This window comes from Hyperoodon ampullatus (assembly GCF_949752795.1).
Source record: "Hyperoodon ampullatus genome assembly, chromosome: 19".
Taxonomy (NCBI): Eukaryota; Metazoa; Chordata; class Mammalia; order Artiodactyla; family Ziphiidae; genus Hyperoodon; species Hyperoodon ampullatus.
The window spans coordinates 37,989,505-38,007,823 of NC_136932.1; the positions used below are offsets into that span (position 1 = coordinate 37,989,505).

Genomic DNA, 18,319 nt, shown 5'->3' on the forward strand with positions numbered 1-18,319 from the left:
AGGAGGGGGCATTTACTGGATCACATAGTTGAACAATTAAGAGAAGATCTAGACATCAGGGTTTCAGGCACAGCTGAATCCAGGCGTTCATGCTGTCTGCAATCTGCCTCTCTCCAGAGCCATTTAGGCATTAGGCCAAATCGGATGACACCATAGAGTGTGTGAGTTTTTCAAAGGTTTAGAAATGTGTTGGAGATTCCCCCAAATATTGCTTGGCTTCAAAATATGAGAAAAAGGGGCTTCCCTGGTGGCGCAGTGGTTGAGAGTCCGCCTGCCGATGCAGGGGACACGGGTTTGTGCCCCAGTCCGGGAAGATCCCACATGCCACGGAGCAGCTGGGCCCGTGAGCCATGGCCGCTGAGCCTGCGCGTCTGGAGCCTGTGCTCCGCAACGGGAGAGGCCACGACAGTGAGAGACCCGCGTACCGCAAAAAAAAAAAAAAAAATATATATATATATATATATATATATATGAGAAAAAGAAAGAATAAGACAAACTAGCAAACATGTCACCTTGGAGGTGACCTGCTCCCCAGCACTGCTCTCTCCTGATCATCAAGGTCAGCAGATGCTTTTTGGTGCTCTTCATCCATGTCCTCTCTGCAGTCTTGGACACCGTTGACCATCAAGTCCTTGACACTGTCCCATCCCCAGCTTCCATGGTACTCCACTTTTCCTCCTGACCTGTTTTTCCCTCTTCTGTACTGAAGGAAGGATGATTTGGAGTGATCCAGGAGAAGGGTTGGGAAGAGAATCCCAACTTCACTGCACATGCGAAGGCCTGGAGGTGGGAGACGGCCTGGATCATGAAGGAACTGCAGTCGTTCTGGAAGGCGTCAGAGCAAGGGGATAAAGCCTGAGGTTGGGGATCAAGGAAGGACCAGATCAAGAAGGGCCTTGCAAGTCATGCGAAGGAATTTGGCCATTCTCTTGAAGGTAATAGGGAGCTATTGAAGGTTGTAACAAGGTGTAACGCGATCAGATTTGTGTTTCACTATCAGAAAGAGACCTTTGGCTATGAGGCGGAGGCAGAGAGACATCAGGCAGTTGTAATAATTTAGGAGAAAAACTGTGGTGACCTCATGACAGCCATGGGGGATGGAAAAAAAATGGGACGATTCATGAGACAGTGACAAGACTTGGTGCTGTTTAGGTGTAACAGTTGAGGGAGGGGGAGGTGTGAAGAATGACACCCAGGTTTCTGATTCTGAGCTGAGCAGCAGAGAAGTGGGTTTAGAGGGTGAAACGAGGAACTGGCTTTGCACCTGTTGAGTCGGAGGAACTTGGGGCCATCTGGCTGATGGTGTCGGGGCGGGGTTGGGGGAGCGGTTCTTGGTGTGTCTGGAGCTCGAGAAAGAAGTCAGGGCTCCCTGCATCGCTGCCCAGGCAGCACCAGCGGGGGGCCCACAGAGGTGCCACCCTCCCACCCAGTCAGAATAAAGAACCTCCAGTGGCCAGTGGCTGACCACAGACACTTCTCTAGAAAGCAACCTCGCAGCAGGATGTGCTCTGGGAGGAGCTTTGAGGGCCATGGGGAAGGGGAAGGAAGAGGAGGGGACAGGGCCAGGCCTGTGCGACACTGGGCTTTTCTCTGCAGGTCTGGAGGCTGCAGACACCGGTCAGGGCTCGTCTAAGACATCAGGTGGTCCCGGTCTGGAGGCCTCCCTGGGCAGGACTGTGGACAGCTGAGCTGAAGCTGAGCCAAGGTAGGCGCTGGCTGGGGGTAGGGTCTCCAGGGAGGGAGCCGGGAGAGGCAGATCTGAGCAGAGCAGATCGAGGGTCCGGGAGGAGGGATGCTGGAAGGGGAGCCCGTGAGGGGCAAGACACCCCTGGCGCTTACGAATACACGCCCAGCCTTTCTGAGACGGGTTGCCCAGATGTGGTAGCTACTATGACCATTCTGCCAAGTTAAGATTATCCAACCCAGGCGGTCCAGTGGTTAGGACTCCGCACTTCCGATGCGGGGGGCTGGGGTTCAATGCCTGGTGAGGGAACTAAGATCCCACGTGCCTCGAGGTGCGGCCAAAAAAAAATTAGAAAAAGATTATTCAGTCCATTTTCACAAGAAGAAAGGGCGCAGGACCCTGTGAGAAGACCTCTCCTTTCTTCTCCGAATCCTGTAAATGCCAGTAATAACAGGACTAATTATTCACGCCTGGTGCTATAGAATACATTCATTAGCCCATGGGATTCTCACGGGCAATTGGAGGAAGGCTGGGTATGTTTATAATGCCCCCCCACACACACACACACATTCACACACACACGGATCGAGCATCTTCTACATGTGCAGCCGGCACCAGAGTCCAACCAGAGCCGTGTCTCCATCCTTGAGAAGCTGCCCGGCTGGTGTGGGGTTGAGACACGGCTGTGAGTGACTAACACAGACAGTAACAGGCGCCGGGGCTGCTGGCGAGGCGAGGTGTGCACGCAGGTGGAGAGAGCCCCGCAGGTGTGGGATCAGGGAGGGCTCCGCGCAAAGTGGCACCTGGGTCTTGAGGGAGACACAGGGCTTGTGTGCAGAGATGGAGCAGCGGGCGTCCCAGTGAGGGGGACAAAGTGCGGAAATCCAGAGTAGGAGAGCGGGTGTGAACAGCGAGAAAGAACAGCTAGAGATTCAGTTTGGCTGCTAACGCATGGGGTTTGTGGAGACCTTAGCAGCTCGGGCCTGTCCCGCTTCTTTATTTAGCTCTTAAGTAAGCGGCTTTTGAATATCATCTCATTGAGTCCTCACAGTAATCTTACGAGGTAGGTGCTAATATTAGGTCTCCTTTAAAGACAGGGAAACTGAGGCACAAGGGCTCTAAGCAACATGTTGCCATAGCAACAGAGAGGCTTGGAACCCGGGCAGTCCAGCACCAAATGCTACCTGCCCGGCCACTCTGCCACTTTCCTCTGTTACCTCCTCGGCTCTCGTGGTGGATGTGAATGCCAGGCTGGCTCGTGGCTTCCTGGTCTGCATCCAGGCCCTGTCACATTCCTCCCAGGCTCCCCCTGCCCCCCCCAACAGGAACAATGCTCTCCTCCTGCCCCCTCGACCAGCCCTCTCGCATCCAGGTGTTTCCTTCCCAGCCAGAGGCAGACTCAGCGAGGAAGTGGGCCTGCCCGGTCCTCAGGGGACAGCTGGGGAGCAGGGCCCTCGGGAATCTGGAAAGCCCAGCGGGCCTCGTGGGATGAGGGTTGACAGGGGCTCCCTCAGAACCCCAAGCTCTGCCTTTCCACCCCTCACTAATCACAGGCTCTAAACCAAAGAGCTGGGCGTGTTGTCTGGCAAGTCTGTCTCTACAGAGAGAAGAACTCAGAGTCCTGGAAATGGCATCTGCCCCAATATCCTGGGGGTGGCCGGCTGGCAATGCGGGTGGGAGGAGAGGGTTCAGTGGTGGGGGGGGTCCCTTCTCTCTGTGCCAGGGTGGTGGGCGCAGGACAGGAGGGAGGCAGGGGTGTGGTCCTGGGAAACTCCGTGTCTTTCTTCCCAAGGGGTGGCTTCTCCTGTCTGAAGAGTCTGGCCCGGGAGCCAGCCACGGGGCAGGCAGGGGATCTTCACGGCCAGACACTGACCCGGAGCCAGGCCTCCTCAGTCCTGCTCTCTGCAGCCCTTCCTCCAGCCGGGAAGTCTTTCCCACGATCTCTTGCACAGAGAGAATGGGCAGCAGCAGCTGCGAACAGGGTCCCATCTGCTTCTTCCTGCTGCGTGTCACAGAACCGCCTCTGTGGCTCTGTGGCTGGTCCCGTGGCCTATTTTACCCCAAGGCAGTGAACAGCCATGTGTTTGCACCCACTCTGAGGACTGTTCATTGGTAATGTTCTGTGTTTAAGGAGGAATGTCCTCTTTATCCCAATTCATTCATTCACTCGTTCATTCTTTGTTTCTGGTCTCGCCCCTCTGCTGGAAAGGGTCTAAGATTTTACCCTCCTTGTGACTAACAGGTTAGCGTGCCACAATTTTAGGGATGCTGGCAGAAAACACGAGCTTCTAGTGTCAGAGACCCAGGTGTTTATCACTCACGGTGCAGCAGGCAGTGTGAGCGTCCTGCCCCCAGGTCCCCTGGGAGAGCGGGGAGGTGGCCCCAAGTGGATGCTGTGCTTCACGGCTGAGATTAGCCCTGAACTAAGGAAACCCCCAGTGTTCACGGTGGGCTGCGAGCAAACCTGCCATCTTTGCCCTGGAAGGAGACATTGTGTCTATCATACTGGTCGGCAAAGAAATCCACCCTTGGCCCTGGAGGAGATACTTGCTGTCTGTTCCAAGGCTGTTCACGATACAAACCTTCTTGAAGAAATGATCTGGAACAAAAGCTCACCAGACAGGCACAAACCCGGGAGGACTGTCTGCCAGCATCCTCCTACTGTCCCCTCGCTGACTGCACCCCAGCTGCACTGTCCCTTGAAAACCCTCGGGCACCTCCCTCGTCAGCGCTTGGGTGGCTGTTCCCTTCGTATGGAACATGTTTCCTGCAGACATTGCCTGGCTTGCTCCTTTCCTCCCGCAGGCTTCTACTCAGATGTCACCTCCTTAGGGAGACCTTTTAAAATCGTACCCCCAACGCTGGAACCTCACAATCCCCTTCCCAGCCGTATTCCTATAGCACTTCTCAGCATCTCATACACAACTTAATTGTGGCATTTATTGTCTTCCCCCACTCCCACCCTCACTACACACCCTCAGGAGTGCAACCTTGATGAGAGCAGGTGTTTTTGTCTACTTTAACTTATTGCCACATCCCCAGGAGCTGCAACAGTGTCTCACACTTAGAAGGGGCTCAAAACATATTCGTTGCGTGAATGAATGAATCCATCCACTTATATGATCTTCAGCTGAAGACCTGGTTCTCCTACCTTGAGTCTGTAGGACAGATAAGGCTCAATCACTATAGAGCAAATGAGACAAGGAACGAATAGCTGGCCGGGGATGGGGGTGGGGGATGTATGAGAGGCCACAGTGCCGTGACCGTGGGGCTGCCCCCAGGTGGCTGGGATTCGCCCCTTGGCCGCTTTCCGTGCTGCTTGTACCAGCTGCTGGGAATCTTCCCAGCTGGTGGCAGAGGCTGGTGTGTTTCTATCCTGTGATGTCGCATTCTTGCTGTGACTGGGGGAACTGGGGGAGGGCAGGGGCTTGTGAGCTGAGCTTGGACGTGCCATTTGCCTGGTTAGCAGCACAAAAGCCACAGTCGGTCATCCGAGGTGGAGCCGGAGACCAATGCCCCGCACAGAGCAGCGTCCTTACCACTGTGTCTGGGACCCCCTTCCCATGGGACCGCTGCCTCTTCACCAGTATTTTGAGCATCAGCATCATCTCTGTTTCCTGTGCCACTTGCCATAGCAACCATGCTGAACAGACTTGATTCCGTTCCCTAGCCTGAGAGCGTCTTGGGGACAGGGACCCTGTCTTGTCTTCGTACAAGTGCTTGACATTCACGATGCAATGCATCAGGGGCTACGGAGAAGTAGAGAAGTGTACCGTAAATGCCTGTCGAATGACTCACATGGCACCTCGGGGCAACCCCAATGCCCAGCTCACATCAGGCGTGTCTGTAATGAACTCTCCTCTCTGAGAACTGGGACCTGGACCACAGTGGACAGTCCCCAGCTTACAATGGTTTGACTTAAGACTTTTCGACTTTACGATGGTGGGAAAGCAGCGTGCATTCAGTAGAAACCATACTTCAAATTTTGATCTTTTCCCAGGCTAGAGATATGGGGTATGATATGCTGGGCAGGGCAGCTCCTAGCCAGCCACATGATCACAAGGATCAACAACTAATACACTGACAGCCATTCTGCACCCAGATGACCATTCTGTTTTTCACTTTCAGTAGAGTATTCAATCCATTACGTGAGATAGTCAACCCTTGATTATCAAGTAGGCTTTGCGTTAGAAGATTTTGCCCAACTGTAGGCCAATGGAAGAGTTCTGAGCTGGTTTAAGGTAGGCAGGGCCAAGCTGTGATGTTCTGTAAGGGTCGGTGTGTTCAATGCATTTTCGACTTACAATATTTTCAACATACAATGGGTTTATTGGGATGTAACCCCGTCATAAATCAACAAAGATCTATATAGTTTGTGGGTTGCCAGCTTGTCTGCCTCAAAGAGCCCAGCAAGAAGCATGAATGATGCCACAGACCAGCTGACAGTGGTGGAGGCAGTAGGAGGGGCGGGTGCCTGGCCCTTCCAGGGGGGCAGCTGCAGTCCAAGCCCACTGATTGTTGCCACGTGGAATTATGGGCCCATTGTTTCCCGATCTTCCAGTTATTCCTTCTAAGTAAAAGCTGAGAATCTTGATTTTTATGTGAAATCTGACTTTTAAATGTGGGCTACAGAGTCAAATTTTCTAGAACCGTGGCTGCTTCTAGGGAAGGAGGATGCTTGCTTTTTCACTGTATAGCATGTGTACCTTTCAGACATTTGCCATGGGCAGTTTTTAACGTGGGCAGTGAATTCTAACAATATGCCAGGCAGAGCAAGTCTCTGGTTTTGCAGCAGAGAAAGGGTTTATTCATGAGGCAGCCAATCGAGGAGACGGGAGAACAAATCTCAGATCTGCCTTCCTGAAGGCGAGGGGACGAGGGGTACTTATGAGATAAAGATGAGGCGTGTGGAGCATGGGGAAAGGTGATGGGGACAAGAAAAGGTGAGGTAATCATCGTCCTGTGCAGGTGCAGCTAAGCTACAGGCTTCTTCATGGGATGCATGCTCAGAAAATGGTGCCATTAGCATGTCCTGAGGGTGGAGGTATTGGGCCCCTGACGCCAAATGGTCACCAAGTGGACATTTGCGCCTGCCCAGATGGAGGGTCGGTGGTCTCAACCAGTCTTAATGGGCTCAAACTCAAACTGGACACAGCTTTGAGTTCCTAAAAAACAACTTGGGCAAAGGTCTTATTGTTCAGGCTTCATGACACTTGGAGGACACGCAAGTTTTTGTAAAAATAATTAAAGCGAGCCTCATCAGCAAAGGCAGTTTATTATCTATTAATGGCTAACTGATAACTACCCTTGGTTTCTGTGTAATATGTGTGTCATCAAGCTTGCTGTGGGCATGGACACCAGTGTGCCAATCGTGGGCCGAGAACGTGGCGAGTAGGGCCACACCGCAGTCAGTGAGAAGTCACAGGCTGGTAGACCCCCAGCTCCTAAGGGCAAGGACTGTGTCTCATTTATTTACCTCTAAATGTTCAGGCCTGGCACGATTTCTGCCACGCGAACAGTGTTCCATAGGTGCTGTTTGATTTACTCAGCAATCTCAGTCCCTCGAAACACTGCCAGGAGCTAGGAAGAGAGACAGAGGGCCTCGGAGCAGCCCAAATAGATGTTCCAAGAGCATGGGAGTTCCATGCTCTTTTTTCATAGATCAGTTTCTTGGGCTTTGTCTCCATATTTTACATACAAGACAATGCCATGTGTTTTTCTGGCTTCCCAGCCTTCAGCAAATTGGAAGTCTGGTGAAAGAGCAGAGACAGCAACAGGGCATCCACCAGCACAGAGGAGCCTTTGTTCCAATTTAAGAGAGGCATCCCCTCTGAACAGACAGATGACAGCAAGCGCCCTTTTGGATGGACTACAGAGCCTCGCCCTGCCTGGCTGGGAGGGCCAGTGAGGCGGTGGGCCAGACGGCAGCCCCGTCCACCCACTTTGTGCGAGGTGCAGTCCCCACTGCTGAAACGGGATTCATACCTGAGAAAGTAGGAACCTTTCAGCGTAGGATGGAGGCTTCCTTCAACTACCAGCAGCCCCTGAAATCTTCACTGTGTTACGGTGAGGTACATGCAAGTCAACTCCCATGAGATTCATCGAGAAAACCTCAGAGGCAAGTTTGGGTGCTTAAAAGGGCAAGGTTTATTTCCTGAGAAATCCACATCATCCTGAAGTGAGACAACTGAGCTGTTGCTGCGTTTTACCAGAATGACCTGGGTTCTGCCTGTTTCCATTTCCTGTCTGGTGCAGGCTTGACCCCTGAGGGCTTTGCCCCATACTGGTGTGGTCAGCAGCCCCAGAGGACAGGAAATAGATTACAGAGGTCCCCTGCAGAGGAACAAGGGGGTGGCACAGCGTATACCCGGGACCTGCACAAATACATACGGGCACCGAATACATGGTTGATGAGTGAATAAGTGAGTGAATGAATGAATAGAAGAATGAAGGAGGCTTTCTGACAGCGATTGTTCAAGCTTCTTAGAATTTTGCTTTCCATTAAACGTCATCCCAGACCACCCCCAGCTTTACATAGTTAAGTCCTGAGAATACACTCCTCTTTTTTTTTTTTAATTAATTTATTTATTTATTTGGCTGTGCTGGGTCTTAGTTGCGGCACATGGGATCTTTAGTTGCGGCATGTGGGCTCTTTTAGTTGCGGTATTTGGGCTCTTTCAGTTGCGATATGTGGGCTCTAGTTCCCTGACCAGGAATCAAACCCGGGCCCCCTGCGTTGGGAGTGCAGAGTCTTAACCACTGGACCACCAGGGAAGTCCCTACTTCTCTTTTTTTTAATTGACGTGTACTTGATTTACAATATCATGCAAGTTTCAAGTGTACAACACAGCAATTCAGCTACATATATTCTTTTTCAGATTCTTTTCCCTTATAGGTTATTATATAATATTGAGTATAGTTCCCTGTGCTATGCAGTAGGTCCTTGTTGGTTATCTATTTTATACATAATAGTGTGTATATGTTAATCCCAGCCTCCTAATTTATCCCTCCCCCGACCCGACCTACACTTCTCTTTTAATCTATATCTTTGTGGTTTCTTTTCCTTTAAGGCTGCTCAATGGTCATTATTAGCTGATTCCTCCCCGACAAAAGTTTAACTGTGTGTGTACTTTATTTTCCTCGGGCAGAGGGTGCTCTGTGAGGTTTGGAGCAGGGGAAGAATGAGTACGGAGGGAAGGGAGGGGGCCGTGACTGGACATCCCAGGCTGAGATCTGAGCTCTAGCCCTGGTTCATCATTCATTGGACATGTGACTTCAAATATTTCTCCAAAATATTTATTCACTGTCTCCTGGGTGCCGATAACTGCCTCAGGCACTGGGCACGCTGCAGTGAATAAGAGACACTCAAACCCACTGTTTGTGGAGCTCCCATTCTAATGAAGAGCCCAGAAAACTAATCATTACATGGGAAAATTTCTGATCCTGATGAAAGCTATGAATAAAATAAAAGAGTGTGCTAGAGCATGACTGGGAAAGCTATTTTAGAAAGACTGGTCAAGGAAAGGCCTCTCTACAGAGGTGACATTTCAAATGAGACCTGAGTGTTGAGAAGGAGCCAGCTGTGAGGAAAGCTTGGGAGAAAGGTGTTCCGGGCAGAGGTGTGCAAAGGCCCTGAGGTAGGACTGAGCTTGGCAAGTTAGAGGAACACAGAGAGCCATGAGGTGAGATCCTGGTGAGCCAGAGGGAGAGCGGGATGAGATGCAGCTGGAGAGGAGCGCTGAGACCAGATCGGGCAAGATTTAGGCAGGATGAGGGGTGTGGACTTTATGATAAGGTCTAAGGGAAGTCATTGGAGGGCTTCAATCAGGGGCTAGGTTGTAGGGGGAAGAGTGGATGCTGGGAGACCCACTGGGGGCACTGCCGTAATTTGAACAAGAAATGATGGTGGCTTGGACCTGGTGGGGCAGTGGGGTTGGAGCAGAGGTTATGACCATCCTTCTGCACAACCACGTAGCTGATAGAGGGGGACTTGAGAACACAGCTTCTGGGGTCCCACTTGGGAAGCTTCTCTTTGTTTCCCTCCACCCCTGGATTTGGGGATCTGCCCTGTTCCCACTGCCTGTCCACCTTGGGCGGTGGCTCTGACTGTGTTGCCATTTTCCAGCTCCTCTGTGTAGACTGGGAGCACCCCAAGGTCTTCCACTCACAGTCGAACTTTCATGTTTGAAGTTTCATAGTCCATTTAGATTTCAGTGTCTAGTCTTGCCCACCAAAACATGCCACTGCGCATTTTTAGAGAGAACAAACAGCATGAATGCCTGACACCTTCCTCTCTTGAGTGGAGTTTTAGTTCCCCGACCTGCATGCCTAGCCCTTGATCAAAATGTCATCGTGAAATAGTCTGACATTCTAGCTGGTTCTTCTGGGTGTCCATCTCACAAAGAGAGGAGGAGACTGCAGCTCAGAGAGGCCCCCAGTGGGCCCCCTGGGGATGGGGGTGCTGGGACTTGAGCCAGACTCCTCAGACTCCAGAAGTCACGCCCACAGCTCAGCATGGTCAGCCTTACAGTACAGCAGTCCCAGAGACTCAGGGAGGAAGAGAAGAGCAATTATTTTAATAGCTTTACTGTTTTTTCCCTGCGATTATAAGTTACACGCAGAGTGTAATTCAATGGCTGTGTCCTTGAGTGATGAGCTCAGAGGTGTCTATTTTATTATGCTTACATACATGTCAGCTCTCTCTTTTGTGTGCCCTCTGCCACATAAAAATAAAGTCAAACCTATTTCATATTAAGACATCAGATGTAGAAATGTATTAAAAATGAAAACCAGTGCCTATGGGTAAGTGATACCACTTTTTTTTTATAGTTTAGTGTGTATCATTAAAAGATAAAGGACTCACACATATATACACCAGGGAAATCTGAATAAAAAGGTATCAATGTCAATATCCTGGTAATGATATTTGAACTGCAGTTTCACAGGGTGTTACCATGGTGGGAAACTGGGTAAAGCACACGTGAGATCTCTGTGTTATTTCTTACAGCTGCGTGTGAATCTACAGTTACCTCAACATTGAATGTTTAATTTAAGAAAAGAGAACAGCTGTTACTTTTTTTTTCAAACAGAACTAGAAAACTATTATCTCCCTCCACCCAAATTTTTGTGGTGTTCAAATTCCCAGTTGCCTTGAATGTCATAGTTTTTTGTAATAGTTTGAATTAGGATCGAAATAAGATTCATTTGGTTGATAATGTCTCTTAAATCCTGTTAATCTGTAGCCCCCCCCTTTGGCTTTACGTCTCCCCTCCTCACCTTCACCCCATCTTCCCTGTAATTTATTTGTTAAAGAAAACTGAATGTTTGTCCTGTAGAGTTTCTCAAATGCTGGATTTTGCATCCTGGTAATATCCGTATTTCCTGTAAATTGGTAATTAGATATAGAGGCTTATTTGCATTTAGAGTATATAAAATATGCACAAGCTTAAAAAAATTAAAATGGTAAAAAAAGGGCATATATTAAAATGTCAATTATTTTCCACTCCAGTTCCTCGGATGTTTTTCAAGAGGTAGCTGTGCCTTGTGTGTAAATGATCTGGTTTTTTAAAGATGTGAGAGCACCATTGAACAAACAGTCCTTTTTCTTGGTAAATTCTGGAATTTGGTAAAAGCCAACTAAGCACACAAGCACATGATACCAGTTACAAATTAAGATGTGGGTTTTTGGGCTTCCCTGGTGGCGCAGTGGTTGAGAATCTGCCTGCTAATGCAGGGGACATGGGTTCGAGCCCTGGTTTGGGAGGATCCCGCATGCCGCGGAGCAATTAGGCCCGTGAGCCACAACTACTGAGTCTGCACGTCTGGAGCCCATGCTCTGCGACAAGAGAGGCCGCAATAGTGAGAGGCCCGCGCACTGCGATGAAGAGTGGTCCCCACTTGCCACAACTAGAGAAAGCCCTTACACAGAAACAAAGACCCAACACGGCAAAAATAAATAAATTAATTAATAAACTCCTACCCCCAACATCTTAAAAAAAAAAAATGTGGGTTTCTCTCTTTTTTTAATACTTTTTTTTTATATTTACATACAGTAAAATTGACTATTACTGCTATGCAGTTCTATGAGTTTTAACACATATATCGATTTTACCACAGGATACAGAGCAAATCCATCACCCCAAAAGTTCCCTCTTGCCCCTCTGTAGTCACTCCCTCTCCCTATCCCAAACCCTTACGACCACTGATCTATTTTCTTTCTCTTTTTTTGGTAATATATTTATTTATTTGTTTGTTTGTTTATTTATTTATTTATTTATTTTTGGCTGTGTTGGGTCTTCGTTGCTACATGTGGGCTTTCTCTAGTTGCGGCAAGCGGGGTCTACTCTTCGTTGCTGTGCATGGGCTTCTCATTGCAGTGGCTTCTCTTGTTGCGGAGCACGGGCTCTAGGCGTATGGGCTTCAGTAGTTGTGGCACGTGGGCTCAGTAGTTGTGACTCGTGGGCTCTAGAGCGCAGGCTCAGTAGTTGTGACACATGGGCTTAGTTGCTCCGCAGCATGTGGGATCTTCACGGACCAGGGCTCAAACCCGTGTGCCCTGCATTGGCAGGCGGATTCTTTTTTTTTTTTTTTAATTAATTAATTAATTTTGGCTGCATTGGGTCTTTGTTGTTGGGTCTTCGTTGCTGCACACGGGCTTTCTCTAGTTGCGGTGAGCAGGGGATACTCTTCGTTGCGGTGTGCGGGCTTCTCATTGCAGTGGCTTCTCTTGTTGCAGATCTCGGGCTCTAGGCGTATGGGCTTCAGTAGTTGTGGCACGTGGGCTTGGTAGTTGTGACTCGTGGGCTCTAGAGCGCAGGCTCAGTAGTTGTGACACATGGGCTTAGTTGCTCTGCAGCATGTGGGATCTTCACGGACCAGGGCTCGAACCCGTGTGCCCTGCATTGGCAGGCAGATTCTTAGCCACTGCACCACCAGGGAAGTCCCTAGCAGGCGGATTCTTAACCACTTCGCCACCAGGGAAGTCCCTTCAGTTGTATTTCTTTTTTTAGTAGCTATCCCAGTGGATGTGAAGTGCTTGCTCTATTTTTTTAAACTATCCTCATTCGATTTTTGGTACCAAGGGCTGGCTTTTTCAGAGAATCTTTTCTTCTTTCTCTATTCTTTGGCACAGTAAACTCTGTGCTAAGTAACATAAAAACTTGCTTCACTCTGTAGGTTTGAGAGAACTTATCAAAGGAACCATCTGAGCTAGATACCACTTTTTAAGAGCTAGTTACTTGACGGCTTTCTCTGTTTCCTCACTGGTTACTAATATAAGCCGTTTTTCTAACTCTTCTAGAGCCTTTTGAGTCATTTTTATTTTCCTAGAAAACTGTGTATGATACAGAGGGTTCAGACTTTCTTTATACAGATAAATGTCATATGGGATGTTTATCATTCCTAATATTGTCTCTTTGTTTTCTCTTTCTCAATTAGCTTTCCCAAGTGTGTGTGTATGTGTGTGTTTTTTTTTCTTCAAAGAACAAGGTCTTGGATTCTTTCAGAGTTCCTCTGCTTTTCAGTTGTGGAGTGTGTTGCTCTGGGAAGCAGACTTTGAGCATCCCTCCCTCTGGGATCACAGTGGGGCAGCCTGTGGTCATGATTGAGGGCATGAGCTCTAGAGGCAGATGGTCTGAGTTCAAGTGCTCATTCCTTTCCTTACTAGCTATTTGACCTTGAATCGTTATCTGTCTCTGTGTTTCAATTTCCCCATCTGTGGAATGGGGAGAAAATAGTGCCCACCTCATAAGGTTAATATTAAAGAGTTGATAGTTTTTAAGTGTTTAGAAGAGTGCCTGGCACATAGCAAGCACCATAGAAGCACTTCTTAAATAAATCTAGACTCCCTCCCCTCCAGTTTGGGAGAAGCCTCGGTCCCCTGGGAGCCTCTCCATTCCACAAATATGCTTTGTACACGTCCCACCACTTACACTAACTGTCTCTTCTTTTGCAGAACCAGCTCTTTGCAGGAAAACAAGCACCTTACTTTCCATTCTGCTGCCTGAGACAATCACATCCTCCTCACACTTACCCCAGGCCCCCATGGAGAGCTCAGGTCAGTATGGTCTGGGAGCGGGGGTCTGGTGTGCCTGTTTGCAGAGTGGGGAAGGCCCATCTGGCAGGTGAGGATACCCCCAGGGCTGGCAGGACCACCTCTACCCAGCGGGGCTGAGAGACCCGCACTCAGCTCCCCAAATGCGAGACCATCTTGAGAGATGGACATCTACACGCTTGTACGAGCCCCAGCTGCCGGCAGATCACTGAGCTGGACAGTGGGAGTAATGACAATAATAGCAAATACATATTGCCAAACACTTGCATTTATTTAACAAAAATCTCTATGGCACTTACAATATATCAAGTAGTGGGAAAAGCACCTGACAAATATTAATTCGTTTAGTCTTCATAAAGACCCCATAAGATAGATATTATTATTACTTCCATTTTACAGAATATGGGAGGGGCTTCCCTGGTGGCTCAGTGGTTGAGAGTCCACCTGCCGATGCAGGGGACACGGGTTTGTGCCCCGGTCCGGGAGGATCCCACATGCCGCAGAGCGGCTGGGCCCGTGAGCCATGGCTGCTGAGCCTGTGCGTCTGGAGCCTGTGCTCCGCAACGGGAGAGGCCACAACAGTGAGAAGCCCGCATACCGCAAAAAAAAGGGAAAGTGAGAGAAGACAGGTATTGTCCCAAGGTCACATAGATATTATATGGTCAAATCAGGATTTGAACCCAGCAATCTAGCTCCAGCATCTGTGCTGCGAATGACTTCTCTACGGGTTGCCTCATGCAAAACATCAGAAGGATTCTGCGAGGTAGGGATATCAGTACAATTGTCCTCATTTTACTAAAAGGGAAACAGGCTCAGAGAGGTTAGGTGATTTGCTCAAAGCTACAGAGCTAGTAAGTGGCAGATCCAGGACTGGAACCCACATCTGGCTGATTCCAAAACTTAGACTCTTCTCCCTACACCATCCTGGGACAACAAGCAGAGATGACCCTTCCTCCAAGATGTGTATCAACTAATGTTCACCTGGCAAGTCAGAAACCACCCCTCCGGCCACCAGGCATAGACTCCAATACTGTTGAAGATCCCTGTCCCAGGGATGGGTAGGGGACACCCCGAGGCAGGCACAGCCACCAGCTTGTTATCATTCCTAAGACAGCATCCTTTCCACACCCCCACTCACCCTCAGAGAGCCTCACCCAATCAGAAGAAGCTTCAGCCAGTGAATCTTGGTGTCCCAAGGTTCCTGGTCGTCTGTAACCAGCTGGGGTTTGGGCTGGGAGGGTAAGGGTGGGGACAGCGCTGTGAAAATCTCCTACTGAACATTTCAAAACCAACTTACTTTGCACTCACTTTAATTACAACAATTAAGACACATCGGTATCGTGTTTTAGGAAGGGAGGTATACCGATAAAGGTTCTTTGGATACAAGCAATAGAAACCTATATGGTTCATTTAATATTCAAAAATAAAAAGTGGCTGAGCATTGAAGGAACAGCTGAAGCACCAGGCACCAGAAAGGGCAGGGAACAGGGTGGATCTGCCACCAGGACAGGAAGAGGGAGGCTCTCTCCACTCCGGGCTGTCACCCACACAAAGGTCACCCAGAGGGAGAGAGAGTCCGTTGGCCAGCTTGGTCCTGTGCCACTCCAAGGCCAGGGCAAAGCAGGGCACCTGGGTCACAGTGTCACCAGGATTATAGTGAGCAGGGAAGGCTACAGGGCAAGAAAGACCACCAACATCCACCCCCAAAGATGTGACAGATGACCCCCCCGACCCAAAATCCAGTGGGTGAGGGAAGCATCCCCAAATTAGGATGCTTGCCCTGAAAACTCTGAAAGGGAGTTTTTCCATCAGGACCAGGGAGTGCAGTTGTCCTGGCTGGCTTCCCAAATTATAGTTGTTTTTAACTTTTCCCACCTTCCTACAGCCCTTAGAGCCCTCTCATCCTAGAGTCAAGAAGAGGGGCACCTGAAAAGTAAGACGTTTATCTTGAGGGCTGCAAAAGAGCAATGTTTCAAGGGCACCAAAGGTATTGTTATTTTGCCACTCCTGCAAACGGGCAAGATCGCAAACCTTTTTAGAAACATCTGAGCCTTTATACCGCATGGGGGGAAGGTGGGAGTCAGGCACAGGATGGAAGAAAGAGGAGCATGAGCGTGTTACTCCAGCCAATGGTGCATCTGGGTCCTGAGCACACGATTTCAATGAGCAGCTTAGATGCTGAGACAGAGCTGTCTGTTCACCAGGGGATTCTCAGACAAGCCCTGGCCCCTGGTAGGAAGGGCAGTTGGTAAGGTCCAGGTGGTCAGCGTGTTGGGGCCCCATGGGCTCCGGGAAAATGGAGCCCAGCTCAAAGGCCAAGGTCAGGTAAAGGTCATCCTCCAAAATGGAAACTAGTAAACACAACACGTACCAAATGACATTCACCTGTACAGAGCTAAGCTGCCTCGGGTATTCCAAGGCTGAATTGGAACAGACACAAACAAACCATATTCTTCTCAATTGTATTATGGCTCACCTGGCATGAGGTAGTGGGACCCCCGGGTTAGTGATTTTATTGTGATTTTAAAGGGAAGGGACCAGAAAGAGTTCATTGGTATGTTTCCATTTCCATTCCAGGGAGGGGGTTCTGATTCTGACGGCTGATACCTAGAGAGTGGAAAAGGACAATTCTCCACAACATCCTAGTTTGAGGGAAACACCCCTTGAGAATTATGAATTCATCTCTTTGGTAGTAATTTTGTGTCCCTGTAACCTTCTCATCTGGGTGGTTATGTGCACCAGCTGGGGCAGGCTGAGGGAATTTTAAGTTTGATTATACCACCAGCTTTCCCCATACTGATGCCAGGGTCCTCTCTGGGCATGTTTGTCGGGGTTCTCCAGAGGAACAGAACCAGTAGGAGGTATATACATATAGAGAATGAGATTTATTATAAGGAATTGGCTTACATGATTATGGAGGCTGACAAGTGCCAAGACCTGCAGTCAGGACAGCCAATGGTGTAAATTCCATAGAAGCCAGCAGGCTCCAGACTCAGGAAGAGCCAGTGTTTCAGTTCAAGTCCAAAGGCAGGGGAAAACCAGTGTTCCAGCTGGAAGGCAGTCAAGCAGGAGGAATTCCCTCTTCCTTGGGGGAGGGTTAGCCTTTTGTTCTATTCAGGCCACCACTGATTGGATGGGGCCCACCCACATTAGGAAGGGCAATCTGCTTTACTTGATCTATCGATTTAAATATTAAACTCATCTAAAACACCATCACAGACGCAATCAAAATAACATCTGACCAAGTATCTGGGTGCCCTGTTGCCCAGTCAAGTTGACACGTAAAATTAACCATCACAAGAGGGTATGGGACAACTTCAAGAAGACAAAGACTGGTCTGCTTGAAAAGAATCTTAGGAGATTTTATTCCTGTCATGGCTGGACCCAAAGAGAGTCAGAGCACTGGTGTCTATAAGGGTTACATTTCTAAACAAAGGTTATATCTTTTGCAAACAAGCTAACAGACAACAACAAAAATAATAGTAATAATAATAAACTTTCTCCAATTGTATTCTTTTAAATAAATTTATTTATTTTATTTATTTATTTTTGGCTGCGTTGGATCTTTGTTGCTGTGCTCAGGCTTTCTCTAGTTGCGGTGAGCAGGGGCTACTCTTCGTTGCAGTGCGTGGGCTTCTCATTGCGGTGGCTTCTCTTGTTGGGGAGCATGGACTCTAGGGGCACAGGCTTCAGTAGCTGTGGCTCACGGGCTCTAGAGCACAGGCTCAGTAGTTGTGGCACACAGGCTTAGTTGCTCCGCGGCATGTGGGATCTTCCCGGACTAGGGATCGAACCTGTGTCCCCTGCGTTGGCAGGTGGATTCTCAACCACTGTGCCACCAGGCAAGCCCCTAATTGTATTCTTTTAAATCTCCTCCCACCACCGTGAGAGCCAGGGGTATTGCCAGGGAGGGGCCATCCTGACCCTGTGACTTAATTCAGGGATGATTGTCCTCTGTGAACTCTGAGCATCTTGTCACTTCACGGCTTCTCTAACAGATCAGTTATTCATATCTCCAAACTTACCGCCTAAGGCAATAATTCTCACTGAATTAGATTAGTTCTGTAATCCTGTACATTAGATTCTCCTGGGGAGATATTTTTTTAAATGGATTAATGGGCCCCACCCTCCGATATCTGATTTATTTGGTTTGGGGTGGGCTCTGCATTGGTATTTTTTTTAAGCTTTCCAGGTGATTCTAATGTGAGCCAAGGGTGGGAAGCAGGGGAAAAGCAAACATCTAAGAGGGGGTTGGGGAGAGATTTGACTGTCTAGGATCGCAGGACAATGGAGAGCTGACTTTGCCAAGTCCTGGGTCAGCTTTGAGTGGCTGGAAGTAGAAGAACAAACCCTGAACTATGCGTGTCCTGCCGCAGCAGGACCCTGTCAGCCTTTGTTCTCCCTTCCTTCCTCCCTATTGTCTCTTTAGCTGTAATAACATCTACCCTGGTTGGAGAGCGGGGAACCCTTCTACAGCCAACTTTATCAGGGGCGTTTTTTTCTGCATTCAAGCCCCAGGCACACATAGGTAGACACGTGCTCACAGTCTCACCTGGGTGTCCCCTCTTCCCTTTCCCCAGTAA

General features: G+C 49.1%; 1 protein-coding gene across 1 annotated transcript in view; it reads left to right on the forward strand.

Moving 5' to 3' along the window:
• Positions 1 to 770: 770 nt before the first annotated feature.
• PIK3R6 (phosphoinositide-3-kinase regulatory subunit 6) overlaps positions 771 to 18,319 on the forward strand; it is a gene marked incomplete at its 5' end in the record, with an annotated part of 48,247 nt that continues 30,698 nt past the window's right edge. The window contains 4 exon segments of the mRNA XM_079725064.1: positions 771 to 806; positions 810 to 935; positions 1,597 to 1,705; positions 13,638 to 13,739. Coding sequence (XP_079581190.1) covers positions 771 to 806; positions 810 to 935; positions 1,597 to 1,705; positions 13,638 to 13,739 — 373 coding nt within the window.